Below are 27,826 nucleotides of genomic sequence, written 5' to 3' on the forward strand. Positions count from 1 at the left end.
AAAACAAAGCTAAGGCTGAAGGGTATACCATGGCGAATCAAACATTTAACTCTTTATTTCATGAGTCACTTCAAGGTACATTTGCAGTCTCTATGAGCCCTAAAGAGTATTAGGCATCATTTTCACAGCTAATACAAATATACAGTGCAATAACCAGAAAACAATGGAATAGGAAGATGGCAGTATTTGTGTTGTTACAGGAGAAAAGTTTTACTAGACACTTATTAAATCACTAATTTAGTGAAATGGGTTTGGTAACACTGCAATTGCTGTGCCTCATGCTCATTGGACTTTTAAAAGTTATAACTTGATTCTAAAAGTCGTCTTCTTATTTCATAGATTTCTGGTTATCACTGTATGATTAATATTTGATAAGTGCACATGTTCTGCACCACCTGCTCTTTCCCTCCATTTCCCAATGATAACCTCTATAGATAAGAATAGAACCCTTGTTAAACCTATTGATCCTTAGTGTTGATGACATACCATGAAACCATACACACTTCTTAGTCTATCCAGGCTATCCTAACTGCAAGGTTGGACATCTAGAAACAAAATGCGGGAATGTTTATCTATTCACATTGGACAGGCTGGTGTTCAGATGGGGAATGCCTGCTGGGAGCTCTATTGTCTTGAACATGGTATTCAACCGGATGGAATGATGCCGACTGATGCCAGTATTGGACAGGCCGACGACTCCTTCAATACCTTCTTTGCAGAGACAAATTCAGGAAAACATGTTCCTCGGGCGGTATTTGTAGATCTAGAACCAACGGTGATTGATGAAGTTCGCATGGGGACATACCGTCAGTTGTTTCATCCAGAACAATTGATTACGGGGAAAGAGGATGCCGCCAATAATTATGCGCGAGGTCATTATACTATTGGAAAGGAACAAATTGAGGTTACTGTAGATAGAATCAGAAGAATGGCAGATAACTGTTCAGGTCTTCAGGGATTTTTGGTTTTCCATTCGTTTGGAGGAGGTACAGGCTCTGGATTTGCTTCTTTACTGATGGAGCGCTTGTCTGTAGAGTATGGAAAGAAATCAAAGCTTGGATTTTCCATTTACCCAGCTCCTCAGGTGTCTACAGCTATTGTGGAGCCCTACAATGCTGTTTTGTATACGCACACAACATTGGAGCATTGCGACTGTGCCTTTCTTGTTGATAACCAGGCAATATATGATATCTGCCGAACTAAAATGGACATTTCAAGGCCTACTTATACCAACCTGAATCGTCTGATTGCTCAAATCTTATCCTCAATTACCGCATCTTTACGGTTTGATGGTGCTTTAAATGTTGATCTCAATGAGTTTCAGACCAATCTTGTACCCTACCCAAGAATTCACTATCCAATGGCAACATATGCTCCTGTTATATCATCAGACAAGGCCTTTCATGAAAAACTAGGCGTTGATGAAATAACCCGGGCTTGTTTTGAACCGGAGAACCAAATGGTCAAGTGTGATCCAAGGAAAGGGAAGTACATGGCGGTTTGTTTATTATACAGAGGAGATGTAGTTCCCAAGGATGTTAATGCTGCCATTGCTGCGATCAAAATATCAAAAACAATTCAGTTTGTAGATTGGTGTCCCACAGGGTTCAAAGTAGGCATTAATTACCAGCCTCCCACAACAGTGCCAGGGGGTGATCTAGCCAAGACCAATCGTGCTGTTTGCTGTCTCTCTAACACCACAGCAATAATGGAAGCCTGGGCCAGACTTGATCATAAGTTTGATCTAATGTATGCCAAGCGGGCATTTGTGCATTGGTATGTCGGAGAAGGAATGGAGGAAGGAGAGTTTGCTGAAGCCCGTGAAGATCTCGCAGCTCTTGAGCTGGATTATCAAGAGGTTGGAACTGAAAACTATAGTGATGAAGAAGGAGATGAATACACTGGACAATACTCTTATACTTAGTTTTTTAATTCTCTGATATATGTTAATCCTTCTTCAAATAAAAATGTAAATGTCCATAACCACCTTCTTGTTTAATTAACATAATAAATAAATAAATTTATGCTTCTATGATCTATTAAACATGCTCCAAATTTTCATAAAATTTTACCCTATTAGCCTAAAAAAATATTGCATAGAATATACAAAATATTAACTTAATTGATGTTCTCTAACTGTTTTAGATGCAGGTTAGACTACATGGGTGTTATACTAATAATTTGTTCTTCTTCAGTTTCAAGAACTTGTCTGATGATCTCATCCTCATCCTCTTCATTATTCTTATATTCATCTCTATCTTCATTTTCTTTAAGAAGGTCTTCAAATGCACGCTCAACTGGTCCACGATCCTAAATTTGATCTTGATTATTGGTTGGTTGGTTTCAATTTTATTTTCAGATTGTTTCAAATAAAATTAAGTTTGAAGTTCAGTTGGTTTCAAGTTTGGGACTAAGAGGGTTTCAAGTTTGGGTTTCGGTTGTTTTCCAGTTAAAGGTTCAGTTGGTTTCAATTTTGGGGTTCAGTTGGTTTCAAGTTTGGGATTTGTTGTTTTCAAAGATAAGCGGTTTTTAAGTTTAAGGTTTAGTTGGTTTTAATTTAGTTTCAAGCTTAGGGTTCAGATGGTTACAAGTTTGGGATTAAGTTTGTTTTAAGATTGGAATTCAGTTGGTTTTAATTTAGGGGTTCCTGGTTTGAATTTTGGGGTTTAGTTGGTTTTAAATCTTGGATTAAGTTGGTTTCAATTTTTTTGATTTCGATGGTTTCAACTTTCAGCTTCAAATAAAATGACGTTTAAAGTTCAATTTGTTGAAAGTTTAAGGTTTCATTAGTTTCAAATTTGGGGTTCAGTTAGTTTCAAGTTTGGGATTTAGTCAATTTTTGCTCTGGGGCTCAGGCGGTTTCAAGTTTGGGGTTGATTTGATTTTAACATAAACTTTTAAGTTTAGTTGATTTCATGTTAAAACTTTGAAATTTTTTAAGTTACCTCAACTTTTGGTTTCGGTATCATCCATAATTTCTCCTGTCTCCTTAACTCCTTCCTTCTCTCCACCTCGCCTTCTCCTGATTCCCCCCCTCCTTCACGTTCTCGGCAGATTGCGCCTACACCCCCCATCTCTCGTATTCCACGTAGAACCTAGTTTTTAATATAAAGACTTGAATAAAGAAACGGAATCTTTGTTCTGATTTTTTATATAATTTGTAGTTTGTAAGTCCTATACTTTTTTTAATGAGCTATAAAGCAATACAGAATTTCCATAATGAAAAAAAAAACAATGATGACGGTCAATATTTTTTTCTGAATATCGATGGGAAATTATGTAAGAGAGAGAAAAAGAAAGAAAGAAAAAAAAAGAAAATTTTTTTTTGAAAATTTTGTTTGGTATGCAATTTTATAATATCAAAAAGATCATAATGAATACAAAAGAAGCGCAAGGGATTAATCTTATTTGACTGTACAAATTCTGAATTGGTTAAATACCATTGATATCTAAACAACTATGGAAGTTATTAATCAAATATTTAGACAGTATCAACTTTAGAGCTTCGCAAAGACGACTTGGGCTTTGGTTTTGGTTTGGATTATCTGAACACTTACCTCGTCCAACTCTCTGCGGAGCTGAGTACGCTTTACTGAGTTCCGGTCAACCTCCGGCGCATCAGGGTCTACTTCCGGTGCACTATTATTAATATTGTTATAGTTTTTTTTATTATCATTATTATTGTTGTTGTTATTATTTTAATAATAATCATTAGAATCATTATCATTAATTACTAACCTATCAGTTTCTTCATCTGTTCCTGATTTAAAGATTCTCAACTTTTCAATCAGCTAAACATATATAATTTTAAAAAATGTTTATGTTACTCTGACCGAATGGAGTTATTCCTGATTTTTATCATTATAGTGAAACATATTGAATGCAATAATATCTCCATTCTTTTATATTTAAACTGTTTTTTTTAATAAAGCAATTTAGCCTTTGCCACAAACTGTATTCTTCTAACCTTGTTCGCCAATTTGATTTGATATTTCAGACTTGGATTATTCAATCTAACAGAATTGATAGTTTAAAATATCTAAGGTCTACAACATTGGGTTGCTAACTTATAACGATTCAAAAAGCTGAGTTTGTGACAAAAACTTAGTTCTTTTGTCAATGATCTTGAATGTCAGCGCCACCTGGCGGTGAAAGAGGTTTTGTGTGTACATTTCCTCGGCACAGTTTGCTTGAAAAATTACCTGATTTCGTTTATAATCATTTTTAACCCAGGGGTTTTCAGAGAAGATTGGTTTCAGGGATTCTAGTTCTTCCTTCGGCACAGAAACAACCTGAAAATCATTTTTTTTAATATTTATTATATTTATTTTCCTTTTTTTAGAACACCAATTATTTTCCTTTTTCAGAATACCATTTATTTGCCCTGTTTCTAATCATAAATATCTTTGCAGTCTGATGGTGTCATTTAAGACTTTGACTATTTGATCCAGCACATTTGGTTTTTTTGTTTGCTTCAGGACTTTTAGGAGCTAACTTTATCAAAACAAAAACAAAGTCCTCAATCTTACGATTATGAAATCAAAAAAAAGTTTTTTTTTAAAAAGTTGGATCCGCGATTTTTGGGATTTCGTAATTTAGAGTGCAATCTATAACAGTAAAATTTACGGAAATGTAATACGCCCCCCCTTCCTTCCTATTACAATTTTATAATGTAATTGTTTACCCTTGTTTCTTGTATCTGTTCAACCTGGGGGAGTTTTATACCAATCCTCGCGATGCTCGCGGTAACATCTCTCCCCTGCAATATTAAGGTTAAATAAAAACTGGATTAGCATTGTTTTACAACAATATATTTTTTTTGGTATGGGTCATGTTTTAGGTAGGGCTGGGCAAAGTTCCGTTAACAGAACGGAGGTTTTCAAAAATTTACGGAAAAATCCGTTAAAAAACGAAAATATCCGTTAATTTTTAAACTGTTACCGAAATTGATTGGCCGTTTGAAAAAAAAACGGTTGAAAATGAAAACGGAACGGATTTTTATTTTGCTTGAAATTGCATTGAACCTTTTAAAAACATTCTGTAACAACATTCTGTAACTGTTAATAATGGTATAGACTGTTAACGACTGTTGAAAATTTTCCGTTAAGGTCGTTAATAAAATTGAGATCGTTAACTAACAGTAATTAAAAAACGGTATATGCTCTTAACGAAAAGAATTTTCCGTTCTTTAAAAAACGGTTATCTGAAATTTTTCTTATTTTACTGTTGGAATTAACTGTTAACGAAACGGCTAAAAAAAGTTAGAACGTGCCCAGCCCTAGTTTTAGGTTGGTAAATAAAGGTGTATAGTGAACAAAATGCAAAAATTATTCTTGTGAAAAAATATCTCAAAACAATTATAAAACACTACAACTTGACCAATAATCATAATGAATAGATTATATTTCATTCAGTGAAACTTCAGCTTCTCTTCTTAGATCGCATATTTTTATTATTTCATTATTTTGACTGTCAAAAAAGAACTATATTTGTAGCCTCATTTTAGTAAAATCCCTACTCCATAAAAGTTTCTCAGACCCGTATCAATCCAGGTATAACCTTCGGTATTCTCTGGTATCTGTTTTACAAGATACAACTCAATCTTGAGCTCAAGGTTGCACTCTCTTGAACTCTTGGTTCTGCAATAATACACTAGGCAATATCAATCCGGATACGACTCTATCTGTATTCTTTAGTACATATTACTCACATAATACTAAATCTCTTTAATACTCAATCTTTATTAATCGAGATAGGAAGCTATGTATTCTTTAGTATGTATTGCTCAGATGCTACTAGCTCTCTGTATTCTTTTGTATCTGCAGTTTTACAAAATACAACTCAATTCTGTCTCGTTCGCTAAACGAGGATATAAAACTCTCACACCGTAACAACAAAAGTGCATTTAGATATTTTTGTTACAGATTAAGTTTAATATACATATTTACAAGATTTGCGAAGATATATATATATATATATATAGGCGTAGTTACTATAATCACAATACATAGTTTGACATATTTACAGACGTAGTGAGGCTAGGTTAATTGCATTGCAAGTTTTGCGTAGTTAATGATAAGCGCATTTAGATTTACAGACAATGTAAATCATATATTGAGTTCAACAAATATTGGGATTGCTACGATATTTGCTACATTTTGTCTTAAATCTTGCTTCGAACCACAATACAAAAGAAGAATAATTTATCCAAATGATAAAAAGTTTCAAAATGAATTCTTTTTTTCGTTTTTAAAAAAGTCATATCTTTACATCCCATCAACGATGTTTTTACAGTCCTTTTTTTTCTTTAAGATTATAATTGAATCCCATCGATCGCAATGGGCTTTAAATTAAAAAATAGTGCTTAAAAACGTCACATTTTCGAAAGAAACATATAAAACCCAATAATAAATGAATAGTTTAAACCTACCCTCCCCCTACCAGGGCCTCTAGTTGGTGCCACGCCCACAGGGAGATATCTAAGCTCTCCAATATGTTCCCGCCCTACTGGCAATGCCCTTAGCTCTCCTATTGTCATCTAAAAAATGGGTAATATGTAAGCGTTATGTGAGCTATTGTAAATTATGTGAGTTATGTGAGCTATGGTTTAACTATGAAAGCTATGTGAGCAATATGAGCCATAAAAGTTACATGACCAATGAAAGCTATGTGAGTTATGAAAGCTACGGGAGCTATGAAAGATATATGGGCTATGGTTTAACGATGAAAGCTATGTAAACAATGAAAGCTATGTGAGTTATGAAAGCTACGGGAGCTATAAAAGATATGTGAGCTATGAAAAATGGGTTATGTAAGTGCATGTTATGTGAGCTATTGTAAACTGTGTAAGCTTTGGGTTAACGTTGAAAGCTATGTGAGCTATGAAAGTTACATGAGCTATGAAAGTTATGTGAGCTATGAAAGCTACAGGAGCTATAAAAGATATGGGAGCTGTGAAAAATGGGTTATGTAAGTGCATGTCATGTGAGCTATTGTAAACTATGTGAGATATAGTTTTACGATGAAAGCTATGTTAACAATGAAAGCTATATTAAAAATGAAAGCTATGAAAGCTATGTGAGCTATGAAAGCTATGTGAACTATGAAAGCTGTGTGAGCTATGTGAGCTGGCTATGTAAGATTTCTGAGTGATAGGAGCTATGATGGCTATTTAATGTGTAAGTCATGTAAGCTATGTAAATAATTAATCTATAGTGAGCTATGTGAGCTATGAAAAGGATGTGAGCTAAATGTAAGCTTGTTAACTATATGAGCTATGTGAACTTTGTAAGCTATGTGACTTGTAAGTTGTGTGAGTTATGTAAGGTATATAGCTATGTGAGCTATTTGAGCTAAAAAGCCTTTGCGTGCTATGTGATCTTTGTGAGCAACGTAAACATGTGATGTGACTTATGTGAGCTATTATGCGAGATATGTAAGCTTTGAAAGCTATGTGAGTTATGAAAGCTATGTCAGCTATGTTAACTAGATATCATCTATGTGAACTATGTTATCTATGTGAGCTATGTTATCCATGTAAAGTATGTGAGCTATGTAAACTTTGTGAACTATGTGAATTATGATATCTATTTGAACTATGTTATATATGTCAAATATGTTATCTATGTGAGCTATGTTATCTATGTAAAGTATGTGAGCTATGTAAACTTTGTGAACTATGTGAATTATGATATCTATTTGAACTATGTTATATATGTCAAATATGTTATCTATGTAAACTGTGTTATCTATTTGAACTATGTTATCTATGTGAACTATGTTATCTATTTGAACTATGTTATCTTTGTGAACTATTTTATCTTTGTGAACTATGAACGCTTTGTGATCTTTATAAGCTATATGTGAGCTATTGAATTATTATAGCGATGTAAATTATGTTACCTTTGTAAGCTATGCGAGCTTTTTAATCTATGTGAGGTATTAAAGCTTTGTACGTGATCTATATGAACTATGTGAGCTATGATGGCTATGCAAGCAATGCAAGCTTTGTGATCTATGTTAGCTTTGTTTGTGAGTTATTTTAGAAATTTAAGATATGTGATCTACATTCAATGATAACCAAAAAATTCTGAAATAGGAAGACGACTTTTAGAATTAAGTAGTAACTTTAAAAAGTCCGATGAGCATGATACAAAACTATTGTGCAGTGTAATCAGACCCATTTTACAAAATTAGTAATTTCAGTGTCTAGGAAAACTAATTATTGATAAATGTCGTCTTCATATTTCATATTTTTGTGGTTATCACTGTATGTGAGCCATGATAGCTATTTTTTGACTATGCTAGCTTTGTGAGTTATTATAACAATGTCAGATATGTGAGCCATGATAGCTATGTTTTAGATATGCGAGTTTGTGAGTTATTATAACAATGTCAGACATGTGAGCCATGATAGGTATGTTTTAGCTATGCGAGTTTGTGAGTTATTATAACAATGTCAGGCATGTGAGCCATGAGAGCTATGTTTTAACTATGCGAGCTTTTTGAGTTATTATAACAATGTCAGGCATGTGAGCCATGATAGCTATGTTTTAGCTATGCGAGTTTGTGAGTTATTATAACAATGTCAGACATGTGAGCCATGATAGCTATGTTTTAGCTATGCGAGTTTGTGAGTTATTATAACAATGTCAGGCATGTGAGCCATGATAGCTATGTTTTACCTATGCGAGCTTTTTGAGTTATTATAACAATGCCAGATAGGTGAGCAATGATAGCTATGTTTTAGCTATGCAAGCTTTGTGAGTTACTATGACAATGTCAGATATGTGAGCCATGATAGCTATGTTTTAGCTATGCGAGCTTTGTGAATTATTATAACAATGTCAGGCATGTGAGCCATGATAGCTATGTTTTAACTATGCGAGCTTTATGAGTTATTATAACAATGTCAGACATGTGAGCCATGATAGCTATGTTTTAACTATGCGAGCTTTATGAGTTATTATAACAATGTCAGACATGTGAGCCATGATAGCTATGTTTTAACTATGCGAGCTTTATGAGTTATTATAACAATGTCAGACATGTGAGCCATGATAGCTATGTTTAACTTTGCGAGCTTTATATATGTTATGAGATGTATGAGGGCTTTGCAAGCTATGCAATCTTTGTTAGCTATCTGAGCTATGATCAAAATGTAATGTATGTTACCTATGTGAGCTATAAAAGCTATGTTAGTTCTGTGAACCATGTTAGCCATGTGAACTATGTGTAAGTATGTTAACTATGTGAGCTATGTGAAATAAGATGGCCATGTGAGCTATGAAAGCTATGTGAGCCATGGAAGCTATGTGAGCTATGTGAGCTATGGAAGCTATGTGAGATACAAGCTATGTGACTGTTAGCCATGTTATCAACATTTGGTGTGAGCTATAAAAGCTATCTGAGCTATTTGAGCTGTGATATTAACATAAGCTATATAAACTATACTTTGCGGATGGTTTTCATTATTAGTTGTAACTTGGAACGCGCGCTGATTGAAACTAACCTCATTCAGCGCGCAATATGTTGTATGTGCACAATTCTATACGCTCTAACGCATATCCCCTTCTGTCACCACAACTTGAATGTTGCATAATTTTACCAATAAAAGTACTTAAAGAGATTATTAACGTAATTATCAGTGACTCATAAATACCAAAACTGAGTGACTCATTTCAATTTTTGTATTATATCAGTTGTCGAAAATTAAAAAATCAATAATTTTCTTTTTGTCATTGCTATGATTAATAGTTGCAATTTCAAATAAAGAAAATTTCCAAGATTTATTAAGCTTAACAACACATAAAAATTAAATCTTTCATCTTTTCCATCACATTTCTTTTATTAAAGAGCTACGGAGGAGGTCGAAAAATGTCTTGAATTTCGAATATGTAACCAAATAGTAAGCTTTTCTCGTGTGCGTAAAATCAAAGCTAAATTAGCTACGATGTTACAAAGTCGTACGCATAAGTTTGACCGTCTCTTTCTCTTTCATTTTCCGCCCCATAGAACGTTTAAGTTTAAGGAGGCAAGGTTCTCTAAAAATACTATTTGTACAACATATGATATATCATTCTTTAATATAGAACAATAATACTTCTAACAAGGCCTGCTAAAACAATATGCTTGTCCTTGTTAAAATATCCTTGAATTAGATTCGGAAAAATTGATCTCAAAACATTATTGTAGACTAGTTTGGAAACCCAGCTTTGCCCACCCCGGACTAACCATTCGGTTTCTTCTATTTAAAATCAAACGTGTTTTGGTCTATAATTCAACACCCTTAAGGATTTGTTTCATTTATTCTTTTTCATTCAAAATGCATATGGCGACCAAAAAGTATTTACGAAAAAAGGCAAAAAATTATGTTTAATGGGACAAATTGTGGTCGAAAGTCACAGCTTTCTGGAATATTGACAGAATTGTAAAATCCACGTGTGCTTAGAAACAAAAATTTCTTTAAAATATTAATTTTAAACCAAGCTATAAGAACATTTTCCTGGTTCTATAAACAAGTTCCTCAGACAACATTTTGGACAAATCAGTCAAGTTATAATCGGATATAACGAATATGTTGAATGTTAGGTAAAAGAAAGCGTTTATTTACATTCATATATAAATACGTTTATAACTGAAGGACTTTTCACGACGTGTTTTGAAAAATCATTAACTTGTACAGTACATTAAATTAACTTGTATAGTCAATTTCCGGAATTCAAGTTTTATTTAATTAAAATAATAACCTGAAAACTCTGGAATATTAAGACGACTTTTGAACTCAAAATATGACTTTAATGGGAGTGACCGGCTATACTACAAGGTAGGACACTTAAGTACATTGCTTTTAAAGTTTTATTTATAACCTTGAATTCTAGTGGAAATGAAGCTGATGTTGTACTGTATCTTGTTCTACTAGCTGACTGTACATGTACATTCTTCATGTACTCTTCATCATACCCTGTACATGTACAGTTCACGTGCATTTTCTCAACAATCTCAGTTTCGGGTTTCATACTTTTTTCAGGACTATTCAGCGTTCTTTTACTCAGCTGGAAACCTTTCTTATAGAGTAGAATAGAATTGGATTGCTCTTGAAATCTTCTAAAATAAAAGAAACTTATAAAATGAACTCAATTCTTACCACAAACTCTAATTTTCCAATCCCTATATCCTTGCAGGTTGATGGTAAAAACTTTTGTTATGTTAGATTTAACATAAAAGTTTTACAGTGTCCTCTGTAAATCTGTGGAAAAGGAAGACGACTTTTTACGATTTTTAAACAAAAGCTTGTTAAACTGGCATTTTCAATTTCCATATTTTTATGGATACCTCTTAGATTGAAATATTTAAGGTTGCAAGCTACAGGTTGTTCAGATATAAGAATTAGAATATTAGAGTTTGTGACAAGTAATCAGTTTAGTTTTCATCCCAATGTGATTTAAAGGTATCAATAGTAATTTAGAAAATTACTTCTATAAAAACCAAAACTGGCCACAAGTGTTTTATAGTGCTAAAATGTTCAACTAAAGTTGATCTAAATATACAGGACATTCGCTTGGGGCGAATATGTTTCCATTCGACTCTTCTGATCAGATGCTTTATGCTAGCAAACTAGTCCTAGGGGAACCGATCGATGGCCGACTATCTGCTTTCTCTGGCGCCAAGATAAAATGCCGTTTTTATTTATTTCTCCAGCATCGATCTCACCCTAGCTGCCCCCTAAAAGGGGTCGACTTGCTATCTCTAGATAAGAAAGGGGGTTCAATACCATTTCCACCCTACACTGTTATGTATTTAAGGCTGCAAACATACCCGGAGTTCAATATCCTTTTGGACTGGATCTGGATTGTTTGGCTTTATTCTTGATTGTATTTATTATGTGCATCATTTCTCCGACTGGGAGCAATGAACTATCTGATTGGGTACATAGGGATGAACCCTTGGTTGGGTTTACAATATGTAATCATGATTAAAATTATATGGACAAAATTTTATATAATTAGTACAATGGTCGGCTTTATACCAATACAATGAAGATGATTTTTCCAGTTTTGATTTCTAACAAGCTTTTTTCAAAGTTTATAAGTAAACCAAAAACTATCTACATTTCCATTTTTTATCATTAATGTTGTTTGAAAGCTTAGTGAAAATAGAAATTTAAATCTTAAGTCGTCTTCACTGAATTGATATTTACAATGAGGACTTTATAATTTATAATTATTCTGTTTTTTAACTTTTTAACAACCTGAGATGTCGTCTTTTGCCACAGCAAAATCTGTTGAGAGGACAGTCCGGGGCAATTGCGCACGTGATAATTATTAATCCAATTCCTGAAACCATTTACAGGGTTACCCACTTCAGAGACGACTGTACGGAATGTTTACTGTCTGTTTCCTTATATTCATGATTCCCTGCAACTTTGAACTTCCTTCTTTTTTAATTTATAAGTCATTTATAGATCACATTCAAGGCAGAAGACTTAATTTAACCTAGAAATCTCGTCTTGTTTGAAGTATTCAGGTTGTCTAAACACTTACAGTCTTATTCTTTGTGAAAAAAACCCACGTATCTACTTATTTTATCAATTTTATGATATGGAAATGTGTGAAATAAAAAAAAAACAGATTTTTAATTATTCAGAAAAAAGCAAAGGCGCGAACCACCCCAAATATGGTGCACCTAATAGAAGAACTCCACCGATGTTTACAGAATAGATTGCCAGGTTGAAGTTATCAGGAATAATACTCCACAGTCTAAATATTACAGGGACAGAACAATCTTCAACTACAGGGTGTCCCACGAAACATAACAGTTGATAAATAGTTTTAAATGTCTTCTTCTATTTACTGCAATCGATTCAGATATTAAAAAAAAAATCTTTTACTCAATTATAATTTACTTTGAAATCAATTTTATTATGATTGCAATATAATATTTGACATTATTCTCATTTGATATTAAACAAAGACATTTTAAACTATTTACCAACTGTCATGTTTCGTAAGTGAATTGAGTTTTTTCTACAAACTCTGACTTTCTAATCCCTAAATCTTTGCAACCCGATGTATTTGACCTTTGATATCTCAAACTATAAAAAATGTTAGATAAAATATAAGTTTAAAATATTAAAGGCGTACAGCGTACAGTGTACAGTGTACACCTTTGTACACTGCAGTAAGTAACAAACACTTGCCTGCATAATTTTCTTATTTATTTTCTTATAGCAAGTTTAATTTATATCATGTTATCCTGATAACATCGCAAGAAAGTTTTGTGTTAAATCCATATTAACAATCTTGTAAACTATAATAACCTTGATACATAAATAAATATCTAGATTTAAAAAAAAAGTTTAATTTATGTTATTTCCATATTATGGAAAATGTAGTTATGGCAAAGATCTAATGTTTAATGAAACTGAGCCAAAAAATCACCTTTTTCTCAATGCTATGAGATCAGGGTTGTTTATATGATCAAAATTGAAATCTAATCCTCTCTCATAGTCTCTGGTTTATAGCATTGATTGGAAATTTAAGTTGTTATTTCTTTTTGCTTTTCAAAAAATCATTTCACAATGGAAGCCTGACATTCATATTTTGTTCACCCCCCCCCCCCATCCTATTGGAAAATTAGAAAAGGTTAAGTCATTTTTGTACTTTTTAAGTGGAATTTAAAAAAATTTAAACTGATATTTTGTTACTTATATAGTACTGAAATGTGCGATTCAAAACAGAACAAAGGAATTGAGTCTTTGCCACCAACCCTAAAATTTGCAAACCCTTATATTTTTGGAACCCGATGGTGTAAATCTCTAAGATTAGAAAATCAAATTTTTTTGACAAAGACTCACTACTCAATTCCTTCAAAGACTCACTACTCAGTTCCTTCAAAGAGTCCTAAAAGCAAGGTGAACATCTTTGTGACATTAAAGCATATAAAATATTTTCTAGCGAACGAAATAAAGAATTAGTAAAAACATTAGTAAACACTCTGGCTTTGCTGTAGTTTTATATAAATAAGAGTAATTTTGAAGTAATTTGGATGAAAAGCAAGTTTTGAAAAATTCTTATTTTTACAAATGTTATTTAATCAATCCCTCGTCAGTTTCTCAGAAATCATTTTTCTGAAACAAGTTTTTTTACAGGAGGTTGTCAGAGACATTTTACAAGATGGCCTGGAAACATATTTTACAAAATGGTCTGGAAACAAATTTTACAAGATATTCTGGAAACATATTTTAAAAGATGGTCTGGAAACATATTTTGCAAGATGGCCTGGAAACATATTTTACAAGATGGTCTGGAAACATATTTTACAAGATGGCCTGGAAACATATTTTACAAAATGGCCTGGAAACATATTTTACAAGATGGTCTGGAAAAATATTTTACAAGATGGCCTAGAAACATATTTTACAAGATGGCCTGGAAACATGCAAATTAATTGATGAATTTTATCAACGTGAAATATTTCCCAGCGGCCTTTTCTCAAGAAAAACTTCCCAAGTGACCATTTCCCAATTAAAAACTTATTAATTGAAAACTTAACAGCTATGTGCAATTTCCCAAGCGGCAATTCTTTCCAAAGTACATTGTAGGTTAGGAAAGGTCTGCGGCTATGACTGGGATGGGCATGAAATATTTATTATTTCATAAAATTTCCTATTGATTAAAAGTACTGCCTTTGAAATATCTTGTTTTTGGCATACCCCGTCTATAGTTTCTAGTTTCTTAATGTCTATGAAAGGTCTTGTCTATGAAAGTTCTTGTCTATGAAAGGTCTTGTCTATGAAATGTCTAGTCTATGAAATGTCTTGTCTATGAAAGGTCTTGTCTGTGAAAGGTCTTGTCTATGAAATATCTTTTATAAAATCTTTTTTATAAAATAGCTTCTATGAAATATTCATTTTATGAAATGTGCTGTCTTTGTAATGTTCTTTTAATGAAATGTCCTATAGTTATGGAATGAAATGTTCATTGTAAAATTTCTTTTCTTATAGATGTCTTAACATCGTAAATGTTAAAAGTAATAATGTGAAATTTGAAGAAAAAATTATTTAGCTACAGGGTGTCCCACGAAACATGACAGTTGGTGAATAGTTTTGAATGTCTTCTGCCATATTCTGTATTAGATATTAAAGATTTTTTGCAGTTTATTTAGTTTAGAAAAACTTTACTGAAATATATTTTACTTAGAAATCAATTTTACTATAATATGGATGCCATAAAATATTGATTATTATTCTCTTTGGCAACAAAGAACGTGAAATATTGTGAAAAAAGACATTTTAAACTATTCACCAACTGTCATGTTTCGTGGGACACCCTATATGAAGAATATAATCAATCAATTCCTTATTTTTGGGAATCGTCTCTAATCCCTTCTCTTGTCTTTCCTTCTTTGTTTGCTATTGATATTCATCGACCATGTCAATTTTATTTTGTTCTTGTTTTTCAGAAAACCAAAAAGGACCAAAAGTAAGTAATTAATTTATTATTATTTGAGTTTAATTAATAAAAGCCAAATGTATACTGTAATTATGATCTTAGCTGAAATACACACAAGACGACATTTATAAATGCATTTGTTTAAATATTTTGCATTTTTTTCCTTGAACGACCCAAAGGTTAAATTAAGTCTTCTGCCTTAAATAAAGCTTTTTAACCAGCTATTATATGATTTAGCAAAGAAATATACAAATTTACAGTTTCAGGGTATCATGAGTATAATAAACTAGACAGTTTGAATTCCGTACAGCCGTCTCTGAAGTCTCATCCGTTGTTTGTAACCCTGCATCTCTGTTCATTTTTAGATTACAAATAATCTATCTATCTATCTATCTAGATCCCATTTCCAAATCTTTAAAATCAAATCAAACCCACGACCAACTCCGCCAAAATATCTTAAAGGGACTGGAAGCGAAATTTCAAGTGACCCTTCATGCAAAGATTGCAGGTCCCGATTCACAACGGTACCTTTAAAAGCTTTGTCTGACCAAGTATTAGTAAGATATCAATATTTATAATTTTGAGAACGGATTAGCTTTGATTGTGGTTTCTCTACAAAAGCTAATGTTTACTGCAAGGAAACATAAATGAATTTAAAATTCGGTGATGGTGATGGACCAAACCTCTGTAGATTAAAAAGGTAGATGTAAGTTAAAATATATTTCGGTCTGGGTTGACCCTCGTCAGTTCTAACGATATAATAACCATCAAAATCGATAAAAAAAAATAAAAAAAGCGACAATATCTTCCTCATTTTTGATCAGATAAAGATTTCAAGGGTATCGTTATGTTTGCAGGGTTACTTGATTTCGCTAACAGTCCCTTTAACCGGACCTAACATATTTCCGGATTTAAAACGTTTAAAATGGAGTGTTCGCGAAAAATGAAAGGGGAATAGGCTTACAACGAAAAATAAGCGCTTTCGATTGCTACTAATCTTACTTCTATCTGTTGCGTCTATCAGGAGAAAATTGTGAAAAACGACTCATACCGAAAAACGTAGCGTTCATACAAATTCAGAAAGTTGCAACATTCAACTCGGATTGTAAAAATAATAATTTAATTCCAAACAAGCCATTCAGATATTACAACCAATAATCATCGATAATTTTTCGACGAATATGTATATAGTTGATATTTCATAGTATTATTATTTTTATTTTTTATGATCTGATAGTTACTTTTGAAACCATTTATTCCTGTTTCGAGGAGTTTTGATAATGAAGACGACATTTTCATATTGGAATGTTCGAAAATCCAGCGCCAGCAAAATATTATTTTAAAAAATCAAAGATCAGTAGCAATCAAAAGTGCTTATTTTTTGCCGTAAGTCTATACCCCCTTTCATTTTTCGCGAACACTCCCTTTCAGATTGGACTCGGAAACCCCTTGAAGGTTGGGCAAATCTTGGGTCGAAAAATATGTTTCTCTATGGGTTGGATCGTAGGGTACCAATTGTAGCTTACAATATACATAACTAATGTCGATTTTGTTAGACATTTTCAAGTTGCGATTTATTTGCGATTTTCTCGTCTAGCAAGCCTGATATAAGTTACCAACCATTAAAAAATGTTTATTTTATTCATTTAAGTTTAAATATTATAATAATGTTTACACCTTACATACATTTCTATTCTTGGTGAATTTTATTATTAATTTTGAAATTAATTCAGTCTTTGCCACAAACTCTGATTTTCTAATCCCTTTATCTATAAACCCAATGTAAGCCTTAGATATTTCAAACTATTAGTTCTGTTCGATCAAATCATCTTTATTTGAAATATCAGGTTGCAAAGATATAGGAATGAGAAAATTTGAGTTTTTGGCAAAGACTTATTTTTATGTTGAAGAATTAGATTGTCCGTATTCTGGTTTCCTTGTAATTCAATCAGACGACCCTGTACCATCAGACTCTCTCCTATATAAGCAGTATTTAAAGTATGCTGGGATAAGATTTTTAACTGATTGAATTCTCAAAACGTGCTTTGGCGTTTTAAATCCAAGCAGTTTCACAATACGTAATCTTAGTTAAAAGAAAACATTATGACCAGCATATTCCGATGTTCTCTGGTCACTTCTTTATGAAATAATAGGAGAACAGAAGTCCCCGGCTTTGTCCGTGGAATTTTAAAAAGTTTCGAATTTGAAAGAAAGAAAAAAATTTGAAGGAAAAATAATATTTTTTAGCCTTTGTTAACCTCAGGGTACCCATGGGTTCTCTCAAAAAACGTTCAGCCCATTCGGTTCAGCCGTTTGGCCGGCTGTAGCTGACAAATATAGAAGAGCGAAGAGCATTTTATTAAAAAAAGTACTCTAAAATTAAGAAATCCCACGCCTTTGGATTGGGTTTTTGAATTAAAAAGTTATATTGAAAAGACACCATTTCCAGCTTTTCAATAATATTTTTTCCAATTTAGTTTTTTTGGTTTATTTAATTTTCAAGTAGTGTGGTAAAAATATTTACTTTTTATCTTTTTTTTAAGGAAATTATTGAGAATTGCTCAGATGGACTTTGATTTGCATTGTTGTCTTGTATTTATTAATTAGAATAATTTTTTAATTGAATTTATCCAATTGATTCATCGACAGGAAGTAATTCAGAACACATATTGGCAAAAACCTTATTTAAAAAATCTTGGGATTTATTATATTTTAAAAAAATGAGAAGAGACCGAAAATGTATTTGAGCTACGTCGCTGAACTACTGTTTAAAATTTTAATTACAGATTCAAAGTTTTTGAAAAGTTGTCATCAATGCCAAATTTCTAGATATCGGAACAGTTCCTTTAAGATTACCTTAGGGTATGGATTACACACGGATTTCCTTTTCTGATACTTGGCAAGGATCGATTTCACCTGAAATATTCAAATCATTCAAAAAAGGAATTGAGTTTTTTCCACAAACTCTGATTTTCTTATCCTTAGATCTTTACAAACCCATGGCAAAGTTATTGGATTAGATAGTTTGAGTTTGTGGCAAAGACTCAAAGCCTTTCAAGGAATTTAATTGAATTATGATTAATGATAAATGACAAATTATTAATGATGATAAACATTATTTAAAGGAACATGAACACTAATAGGATACTCCCTATATTTTCTTAACCCAGAATATTATATATGAAAAATAATATTTTTGTATTATCTTTAATTCAAACTATCAACACTGTCCTAAACATTTTTTGTTATCATTATCATAATACTTGACACTATCTTGGGAACCCAGATTTGTATAGAATTTTCCAAAGAAGTCGACCGGCCCTTTCAACTAAGAATTTTAAAACCTAAGAGATTCCCATGGTTTTCTCGATTCCTTAATCAAAATCTTTAGGCAACTTGGTCAAGGAGTTCATGAGTTATGATCGGACATCCAAACAGACAAACAAAGATTACTACTTTATGTATATATGTATAGATAATTAATTCTTATAAATATGCTTTTTCTTTATTCCATCCTTTTAAAATTATTTTACCTTTATTTTATTACTTTATCCTACAATATAAAATTTATCCAGAAAATACTGGTCCCGAGAAATGCCCTACCCCCCCCCCCCTCCTCTATTTCCTTCTTGGGAACCAAAATAGCATTTAATAAATTTTTGGAAACCTTCAGTTCTTTTTAATAATAAATTGCGAATTTGCAAAAAAATCAAAGATGTATTGCGAAATCAACCTATTTATCAAAAATGTGGGTACACAAGATTGCGCAACACAAATTAAACACTGTTAAAAAGCCCTTGGCAAAACGCGTTTAAATAGGCAAAAATAGTTGTCTAGTTTTTTAACCTACATTTTATTAAACCATGCAAGGGTTCTTCGGGTGTGACTAAAATAACATTATTTTCAAAGGGTTTTTAAAACTCTGGCAACGACGGGTAATCAACTAGCTACAGTGAAACCCTTAATAACGAATATATCGAAAGAATTCATCAAATGTCGTATTCTTCACTTTCTGATAATGGAATGTTGCAGATATTTAGTCTTTTAATTAAATGATTATATGGAATTCTTTAAAGCTGTTCCCGCATATTCATGGCTATTTATTTATTTTTGCTAATACTGAAATTTACGTAATATAGTATTATAAAACTCATTGAAAAATTGTCAAGACGACATTTAATAATTCTTGCGATGTATTCGTTATTAAGGGTTTCACTGTTTTTTGTCATAAAATTATAGAAATGAAACATTAATGTTTGATTTTTCAAGAATCTTTGAACAACAATTTAGTTTATGTGCAACAATAATTTTATTTATTGACAAAACAATTTCTGTATTTGGTTGAGTGCAACCTGCAGCTTTCTTTTCAGAAAGTATAAGAATAATGATAGAATATATCTAGGTCAAACTGAAGTCTGAATTCCTAGTGTTATATTTTGCAAATCCCTGTTACATACATATTTGATAATTTAGTTTTTTGGTACCCTATCACGATTGGGGAGGGGGGGGGGGTGGCTCAGGCAAATCGAGTTTATTCCATAAACCTCTTATTTGTGTCAAATAATGTTTGACCGCTTAATCATTTTTTAAGAGGCCTCTAGGTTGCTTAAATATTATGTTTCAGTTAAGAATTTTGACCGAAAACCTGCTATTTCATTAAAAACTCTTAAAATAGGATTTTTCAAAACATCCTTTGTCACTTACATGTACAAAACGCTACTCTGACTAAATCAAGGTTTTGGCGTGCTGCTGACGCCCCTAAATCTTTTCTATATGGATGTTAGAATCTATTTATATATTTAGATTATCCCAAACCACTGCTTTTGCTATAAAATATAAGTTTATTTTCCGAAAAAGCTTGCTTTAACAAAGACGACATCTAAATATATTACGGGTTTAAAGGATCAATTCAAGGAAAAATATATGAACGGGAATAGTAATTATAATTGAAATCATTATAAATCAATGCCTACAATTCATACACTGTTTGTAAATGAAAAGATTTTCAGAATATATTCATTTTGTCCATTTTCACCATGAAACACAATACAAATGCATTTAAAGAGGAGTATTGTACTGGGCTATATTTAGCTTGGTGACGTCATAGCAATCAAAACTTTTCGCAGATTTCGTGCTAAATTAGCCTAGTTTACTTAATTGTTATTGTAAGGACGTAATTTATGGTGGAATTAGTTTCTGTATAATTTATCTGATTTAGCTTAAACTTTTCTTATGTACCTCAGAGGTCACACTAGGGGAACTCAAGAAAATGAAAAGATGAAATAATTTCGTGAATTTTTGCTTTTTGAATCTATCATTAAAGAAATAATTATGTTCAATTAAAAATAAAATATTTTTTAATTTTATTTTTTGGTTAAATAATCATTGCCGTAATATTATCATATCATTAATATTATGATATTACACGCTAAGAATGGAATTTTTGGAAATCTCAATTTTACTTTTGGGAATTAGAAACTTAGGGAGGGAGGATGGGGGGGGGGGGTTAAAGTCCAAAAGATCGTTGAGATCGTTGCTTGCCTAAGTTTGGCATGTTTTAAAGAACATGAATTATCCTACCCCTGAGCTAGTGGATATATTAGATATCTTCCTGCTGTCAACATTCAGCCGGATAGTTTCAGCTTGTAACTCCTGAATAAGAAACAATAGTTGTAAATTTATAAGGCACATTTTTTTGTTATTTGTAACGATTATAATAAAGCTCTGATAGCTGATACCCTTGGGCCTGTAATAAAGGCTAAAATTAATTCGAACCTTTTTCATTTTTTCAATTTTTCTTTTTTTCAAAAGTATTTTGTTGTAACCAATGATTAAAAAAATATTTTGAACACAGTTTTATCAGTATGAGAATTACAAACTACAAAACCATTTTTGACGTACTACTATTCAATTTCAAAGTAATTATGTTTGCTTTTTCAAAAATCTACAACGTATATAGATATTAGAAAATCAGAGTTTGTGGCAAGAGCTCAGTTCGTTAATAAAATTTCAGACTAGGCAACAAAAAAGATTGGTTGCAAAGTCGAAACTTGAATTACCTGCCAGAGTGAGATTTCCCCTTCTCTCTCATCTCCATACTCACTCATGCCATCCTCACTCCCAACCTTAGTAATATAGATCTCAACTGAAGACACCTTTTTTATTTGACCCTTAGCTTTGTTTACAATAACGAAAACATTTTGCGGATTTCATAATATTTTTGGTGAATTTGAAAAATTTTACGAAAATCAAAATTTGTAGAAACAAATTTTTTGTAATTCTGAGCATCCATAAACCTTCCGTGGGGTCATGTGCGTTTTATGTCCGATCGGTTCATCCGGCCGTTTTGACGCTAATTGGATACAAACGGACAAACAGACAGACAAGCAAAGTGCATCAAGTCAATCCACTCAACTTAAAATTGCTGAACTGCAACCTAAGAACAATCCCATGGTTCAACTGAGTTCCTGTATAAAATTTGATGCAAATCGGTCAAGGGGTTCATGCTTTCTGATCGAATATACAAAAAAAACAGACTAACAGAAAATACTACTTTATATGTGAATTGATAGTTAAAATTACTTCTAGTTGTTTAAGCTTTTATTTTGCTTTTTGAAAACAAGCACACTGAGACTTTTATACCAAGAAAACTCTAAAATTATTATGTAAGCATTTCATGTGATATGGTTAAGCCACGTCAATGAATAGGAATGGCAAGTACGTCGTTTCTCAAGTTTAATAATTTATTTGTTATTAAATATTATATTATTTTCTCTCATAATTTATCATTTGTGATTATTATCTTTTTCAATTTTTTTTGTTACCTCCCAATCATTGTTTAAATCCAGCTCCAGAATATCCTTCATTATTGACTTTAATTCATCCTGCTCCATACCAAACCTATTATAGAAACCTTTTATAGATATATGATAATAAGTAATAATAATAGTAATAATAGTAGTAATAATAGTAATAATAATAGTAGTAATAATAGTAATAATAATAGTAGTAATAATAATAGTAATAATAGTAGTAATAATAATAATAATAATAATAATAACTAACCAACCTGCCAGAAATCTCGGAAACATCACTTGCAATCGAAATTGCGGAAATCTTCCGAACAAAGTCCACGGAAAGTTTACGAGATATTTTTCTACCCGACATTTTATACCAGATCTATTTTTTCTAAAAAAGAAAGTAAAATTTTTCTAAATTTTTTGATGAAAAATTAACCCATGACACAATTTGTTCCGTAAAAATTGTCTCAAACTTTAATGCTCTAATTAGTTTTTATATTGCAACCTGATGTTTCAAACCTTTGATATTTCAACGATGAATTTTGTCAGTTATAATAGTCAAGTTTGAAATATCAAAGGTATATTTATCACTTTTAGCATTAGAGTGTGAGGCCAATGTTCTGTCCTTTGCACAGATACAAACATGTCGCCACTTTACTAGAAAGGGAGGGAAAGCCCTTGAAAAATGCATGTAGAAACATGTGTGACACTATGATATTTGTTTAAACAAAGAAAAATATTTTTTTCATTTTTTTAACCCTTTTTTAGGCATTTTTTCAACCCTCCCTAGCACCCAAACTATATAAGTTATCGGTATAATTTTTTTTCTATGAGATGGCCTTGAAAAATTGGGCAATGGACATACATTTCAACCTATACCTATATTCTCTTAAGGTCTTTTCTAGGGGGGGGCGCCGAACGCCCCCCTAGAATATACATAGAATCAGACCCCCCAGCTTTATAGGGTTAAAGCAAAAATTGTTTGATAATCTGTCTCTCCCAACCCCCTCTCCTTCCCACACTGTTTGCTGTTCAGCCATGTGTAAATGTTTATGTTAAAAATCATCCTTTGTCCTTTAGCGTAGAGAGTATAGACCCTCGTCGAACTGAAATAATTAAAACAAAACATAAAAACTCCCGTCATGGGAGAAATAACGGTTTGGCAGAATTTTAAAACACAAATTTTACGCTGAGTTATTTTTTAACTGATAACCTTCCATTTAACTAAAAAAGAGTGGCACATATGTATGATTCACAGGGATATGTTTAAAACGTATTTCTAAGTAAAAATATCCTTTCTTTTTAATCCTAATATATTTAATATATATAATATATTCATATATATATTTAATATTTTATCATATAAAGAGTTGAATTCTGACAATTTTCTTTTTTGTCTCATAATTACGCATGTCATCGTTGAAAAACAATATTTCTTTAATCCGAGATGAAAAAGAGATTAATGACACTGGTTGTGAATCAAATGTATGCAACTGTATATATCGTAAACAATCTTAAAACATAATAGAGTTAAGTATCTTATTTAGTTATTTATGTAGTGCTTGAATTAAGCGCTGAAGTACTATTCAGACATTAATACCTCATAAACAGATTATGACGACATATTAAACTATAAGATTTAGACTCTAGGGGCTAACGGTTTAAAATTAAAATATTGTGGAAGACGATGCCTGGCCGCGTTAAACTAGTTTCACAAGATTCAACAGAATGAGATAGAACAGATACGGGGCATAGTACTGATAAATCATCTACAGTCTACACGTGCGATATCGATATTGACTCTAGTTCTGAACCCTCTAGTAATAAGTTATAAGAAATATATATACTGGAAGTTATTTGTGCGTTTTTTATTAGAGTCTGACATTATAACATCATATATTAAAACATTTTTTCTTTATATTAAGGATTGGAATTTTGTTTTATGATTAAAAAAGTGGTTGCTAAAAAACTAAACCAAGAAAGTTATGACACATTAACATAATTGATGTTACACTTTACGCTGATTTAACTTTAGGTCCTTGTGTCCCAGCGAGATCTGTGACTTTTAAACACAAATAATAAATTCAAATTTAAGAAGTGAACACATCTCGCCTTGCTTAGTCTACGAAGACGACATATCACATATTTTTATATTATTGGGGGAAAAACTGTGCTGTATATAAAAATGAACAAGTATTGAAATTGCTTTTTTTACTTTTTTAAATAAGTTGCACTTTTAGCTTTTATGAAATTGTGCCACCTGTTAAAAATGTTTAAAAATTTTTTTCTTAAATTGTATTGATTAAACAAAATTATTATTTATGTTTAAAATGACAAACCTTAAAATTATCAACAAAACAAAATTAATAGGGAAATTTTTGAATTTTTAAAGCAACCCAAATATAAATTGACAACATTTTTAATAGGATTTTGAATAAAAAACACTCTGTATAGATCAACGATTTCTTTTTTATAACTAAATGTGTTAAGAAATATTTCCAGTGTACGTGTGTTATTTACCATGGATCTATAAATACTAAACATTTTATTTTGTTCTTTACGCTACTGCGCTGCAGGGATGAATATAAAAAACAATATTTAAAAGTTTTTATTTTATAAATTATTCATAGGTTGGTTTTTTTGGTAAACTTTTAACAAATTTTATTACCCCTTCCCCCCTCCCCTGCACTGACCCAATTCCCCCTCATTTATTATTCATTAGACCTACGGTTAGTAATGCTCGTAAACCTTGAAAACAAAGAATTTTCTTTCGAGGATTTCCCCGGGTAATAATTCCAAGATTTACTGGAGAATATATTCACCCCTGTTGTTGTAAACTACACAAAGCAGTCATGCAATGCCCTATTGATAAATAGATAGATTGTAAAACATTTCACTGAAATTGATTTATTGAAAGTTTGAAAAGATAAAAATGAAATACTTAATACGATTTTATTTTATTTCTGGTTTCATCAATTTTAAATGAGTCACACGGTACACTGATTTTACTCCCCCACGCGCAAAACTAGCCACAACGAAATACAGGGTGTCCCAAAAAACATGGGAATTCAGTGACGAATTCAATATGGTCTTTGTTATCAATTAGCATTGTAAGACCTAATTTCAAAAGCCATAATATCATTATGTCTGCTAGAGTTTATTTTATGAAAAGGGTAAAAGACTGTAAAGATGTGTCTCTATAATGTCTCCGCAAGATGAACAGTGAAGACGGGCAAGTTTACTCTGTTTTTTTTTGTATACTGCCATTTTCTTGTTTTACTAAGTACAACCGTTTGCATCAAAACATAAACAAACAAAATGTGAACATAGCAGACGAAATTCTTGCAGATTACAGTGGGTAGGTTAGGGGGCACAAGGAACAATCTTAGAAAGCAAAGTTGTAATATAATGTCGTCTGCATTTGAACAATATTTCATTGTTTTTTAGGTTTCATACTATAAGGACTCAAATAATTGTTCTTTTCAGAATAGGATAAATTTAGTTCAACTGCTAGTGCCGTTAACAATTTAATAAACCGTTAACGCCGTTAATACTATAAAAGACAGTTAACGGCTGCACCGTTAAAAAAAATGTTCAACGCTTTGCACGGTTTCTATAACAGTTCATAATGTATTATGACTGTTAACGACTGGAGCCATTAACGATTGTTGAAAATTTTCCATTACCGTTGTTAACGATAATTAGAAAAACGGTAAATGCCATCAACGAAACGAACGTTCTGTTCTTACCTTTAAAATTAACAGCTACCTGAAATTTTTCTATTTTAACGATTGAAACTAACTGTTAACGAAAGGGCTAAAAAAAGTTGGAATTCATGCCCTGCCCAAGGTGAAAGCCTTTAATATTTCAAAATCAGGCTTTTTAATCTAACAGAATCCACAGTTTTAAATATCGGGTTGCCGAGATATAAGAATTAGACAATCTGAGTTTGTTGCAAGAAATCATGTTTCTTTACATCCATTCTATTTTATATCCATGGGTAGGATAGATAGATACATAAACAGATATTAGATAGATAGATAGATAGATACATAGACAGTTATAAGATAGATAGATAGAAAGATAGTTATATTGAAAGACGTAATTCAACTGAGTTTGATCTATTACATTATATACTTTAGATAGTATTTGAAGAGAAGTTGAATATAACCCTGGAGCTCTGAGTCTATACTCTAAACTTTCAATTCATTTCCGGTAAATTCATCGATATGAAATAGATAGAGTAGTATTTTGTATAATTCATCGTAATGAAATGGATAGAGTAGTAATTCTTGTATAATTCATCATTATGAAATAAATAGAGCAGTAGTTGTATAATTTATAGAAATTAAATGGATAGAGCTGTACTAATCGTATCATTCATCGATATGAAATAGATAGAGCTGTATTAATTGTATCATTCATCGATATGATATAGATAGAGCATTAATTCGTGCATAGTATAGTTTACTGTATTACATGTGAGCAGTGTAAACAAAAAATATATAGGACAGACAGCAAGATCTTTAGATGAAAGAGTGAGAGAACATATTGGTTTCATTAGAAATCTCCATAGAAACCAGTCTGCAGGAGAACATTTTAACCTTCCTGGACATGAACTCTACCATTAAAAAGTTAGCGTACTAGAGAAGGTTTGGGACCACGGAAGAAGTTCACTTCAAATACGAGAATCTAAATACATTAGAGATTTTATGACTGAAATCAGAGGAATGGACAGAAAAAAATAGCTTTTATTTAATTGTAAACTGTAATTCTGTATTTTATTAAAAAGAGTATTATAAATGTTCAATTCTTTAAAAGGTTTAAATGCCCCTTTATACACACACATATAAACAGTTTTTAATCTTCCCGACAAAAAGTGAATATTTGAAAATTATCTTTTTTCCATCTCATGATCTGAGTTCGTTTACCTTTGTCCATTTGACAACCCAATTCTTTTTTTCAAAAATTTGTTTATTTGTTTGTTTTCTTGTGGTTTTTAACAATTTTTTTTATCGATTTTGATGGTTATTATATATCGTTAGAACTGACAAGGGTCAACCCAGACCGAAATATATTTTCAATATTGTGGAACTAACATCTACTTTTTAAACTCTACAGAGGTTTGGTCCATCACCATCACAGAATTTTAAAACAATCAAATAGAGAGCAGTTTGTCTACTAAATACAAGACTATAGTCTATAGTAACTATAGTTACCCATAAAGATAACTTTTCGTACATTCCTGGTTCCCTGTAGATGTAATTTTTTACTTCTTTTCAAATCATTTCATAAATTCCAGAAATAAACTATATTCACCACAGAAAACCAAATGTATCTTTAAATCCCTGTTATCAAAAAGTTTTGTGTCGTCATAAAGTGTATTTTACCATGATGTTAACTAAACTCTATACCTTGGTAAATCGATGATTAAAGCATATCGGAACTCAATTATCTATACCTTGAAATATCGATGATTAAAACATATGGGTACTCAATTATCTATAACTTGAAATATCGACGGATAAATCACTCTCTACCTTGATATATCGATGATTAAAGGATATGGAAACT

General features: G+C 31.8%; 4 protein-coding genes and 1 long non-coding RNA gene across 5 annotated transcripts; 1 reads left to right on the forward strand and 4 right to left on the reverse strand.

Moving 5' to 3' along the window:
• The first annotated feature begins 300 nt into the window (after nt 1-300).
• Nucleotides 301-2,030, forward strand: LOC111700284 (tubulin alpha chain). Its single transcript, XM_023471155.1, has one exon. It carries the CDS (start codon nt 557-559, stop codon nt 1,922-1,924), a length of 1,368 nt encoding a protein of 455 aa, XP_023326923.1. The 5' UTR covers nt 301-556; the 3' UTR covers nt 1,925-2,030.
• A 17-nt stretch (nt 2,031-2,047) lies between these two features.
• Nucleotides 2,048-7,146, reverse strand: LOC111700285 (uncharacterized). The gene is made up of 7 exons (XM_023471156.1): nt 6,431-7,146; nt 4,685-4,759; nt 4,203-4,292; nt 3,739-3,791; nt 3,558-3,639; nt 2,946-3,095; nt 2,048-2,310 (listed from the first exon to the last, which is right to left on the reverse strand). Exons 1-7 carry the CDS (start codon nt 6,536-6,538, stop codon nt 2,158-2,160), a joined length of 711 nt encoding a protein of 236 aa, XP_023326924.1. The 5' UTR covers nt 6,539-7,146; the 3' UTR covers nt 2,048-2,157.
• A 3,228-nt stretch (nt 7,147-10,374) lies between these two features.
• On the reverse strand, nt 10,375-13,920 carry LOC111700298 (uncharacterized). The gene is made up of 6 exons (XM_023471169.1): nt 13,883-13,920; nt 13,440-13,511; nt 12,685-12,758; nt 12,251-12,335; nt 10,869-11,106; nt 10,375-10,410 (listed from the first exon to the last, which is right to left on the reverse strand). Exons 1-6 carry the CDS (start codon nt 13,918-13,920, stop codon nt 10,375-10,377), a joined length of 543 nt encoding a protein of 180 aa, XP_023326937.1.
• A 3,434-nt stretch (nt 13,921-17,354) lies between these two features.
• Nucleotides 17,355-18,381, reverse strand: LOC111700280 (uncharacterized). Its single transcript, XR_002764958.1, has 2 exons — nt 18,309-18,381; nt 17,355-17,430 (listed from the first exon to the last, which is right to left on the reverse strand). It is a non-coding gene; the product is annotated as an uncharacterized LOC111700280 (long non-coding RNA).
• A 271-nt stretch (nt 18,382-18,652) lies between these two features.
• LOC111700275 (uncharacterized) lies at nt 18,653-22,660 on the reverse strand. Its single transcript, XM_023471151.1, has 5 exons — nt 22,522-22,660; nt 22,277-22,352; nt 21,512-21,577; nt 21,033-21,104; nt 18,653-18,683 (listed from the first exon to the last, which is right to left on the reverse strand). The coding sequence occupies exons 1-5, from the start codon at nt 22,617-22,619 to the stop codon at nt 18,660-18,662; spliced, it is 336 nt and encodes a 111-aa protein (XP_023326919.1). The 5' UTR covers nt 22,620-22,660; the 3' UTR covers nt 18,653-18,659.
• Nucleotides 22,661-27,826: the final 5,166 nt, after the last annotated feature.

This window comes from Eurytemora carolleeae, unplaced genomic scaffold (assembly GCF_000591075.1).
Source record: "Eurytemora carolleeae unplaced genomic scaffold, Eaff_2.0 scaffold266, whole genome shotgun sequence".
NCBI lineage: Eukaryota > Metazoa > Arthropoda > Copepoda > Calanoida > Temoridae > Eurytemora > Eurytemora carolleeae.

Coding starts and splice junctions, on each gene's coding strand:
- LOC111700284 (XM_023471155.1), top strand. CDS start 557: ATGCGGGAATGTTTATCTATTCACATTGGACAGGCTGGTGTTCAGATG.
- LOC111700285 (XM_023471156.1), bottom strand. CDS start 6,538: ATGACAATAGGAGAGCTAAGGGCATTGCCAGTAGGGCGGGAACATATT. Junction 4,760..6,430: donor GAGGCCCTGGTAGGGGGAGG/GTAGGTTTAAAC, acceptor TTAATATTGCAG/GGGAGAGATGTTACCGCGAG. Junction 3,640..3,738: donor ACAGATGAAGAAACTGATAG/GTTAGTAATTAA, acceptor TATTAATAATAG/TGCACCGGAAGTAGACCCTG.
- LOC111700298 (XM_023471169.1), bottom strand. CDS start 13,920: ATGTTCACCTTGCTTTTAGGACTCTTTGAAGGAACTGA. Junction 13,512..13,882: donor GGACTCTTTGAAGGAACTGA/GTAGTGAGTCTT, acceptor GCTATAAACCAG/AGACTATGAGAGAGGATTAG. Junction 12,336..12,684: donor CGGTGGAGTTCTTCTATTAG/GTGCACCATATT, acceptor AAATGGTTTCAG/GAATTGGATTAATAATTATC.
- LOC111700275 (XM_023471151.1), bottom strand. CDS start 22,619: ATGTCGGGTAGAAAAATATCTCGTAAACTTTCCGTGGACTTTGTTCGG. Junction 22,353..22,521: donor GTTTCCGAGATTTCTGGCAG/GTTGGTTAGTTA, acceptor TTTCTATAATAG/GTTTGGTATGGAGCAGGATG. Junction 18,684..21,032: donor ATATATCCACTAGCTCAGGG/GTAGGATAATTC, acceptor AAAAATGTTTAG/GACAGTGTTGATAGTTTGAA.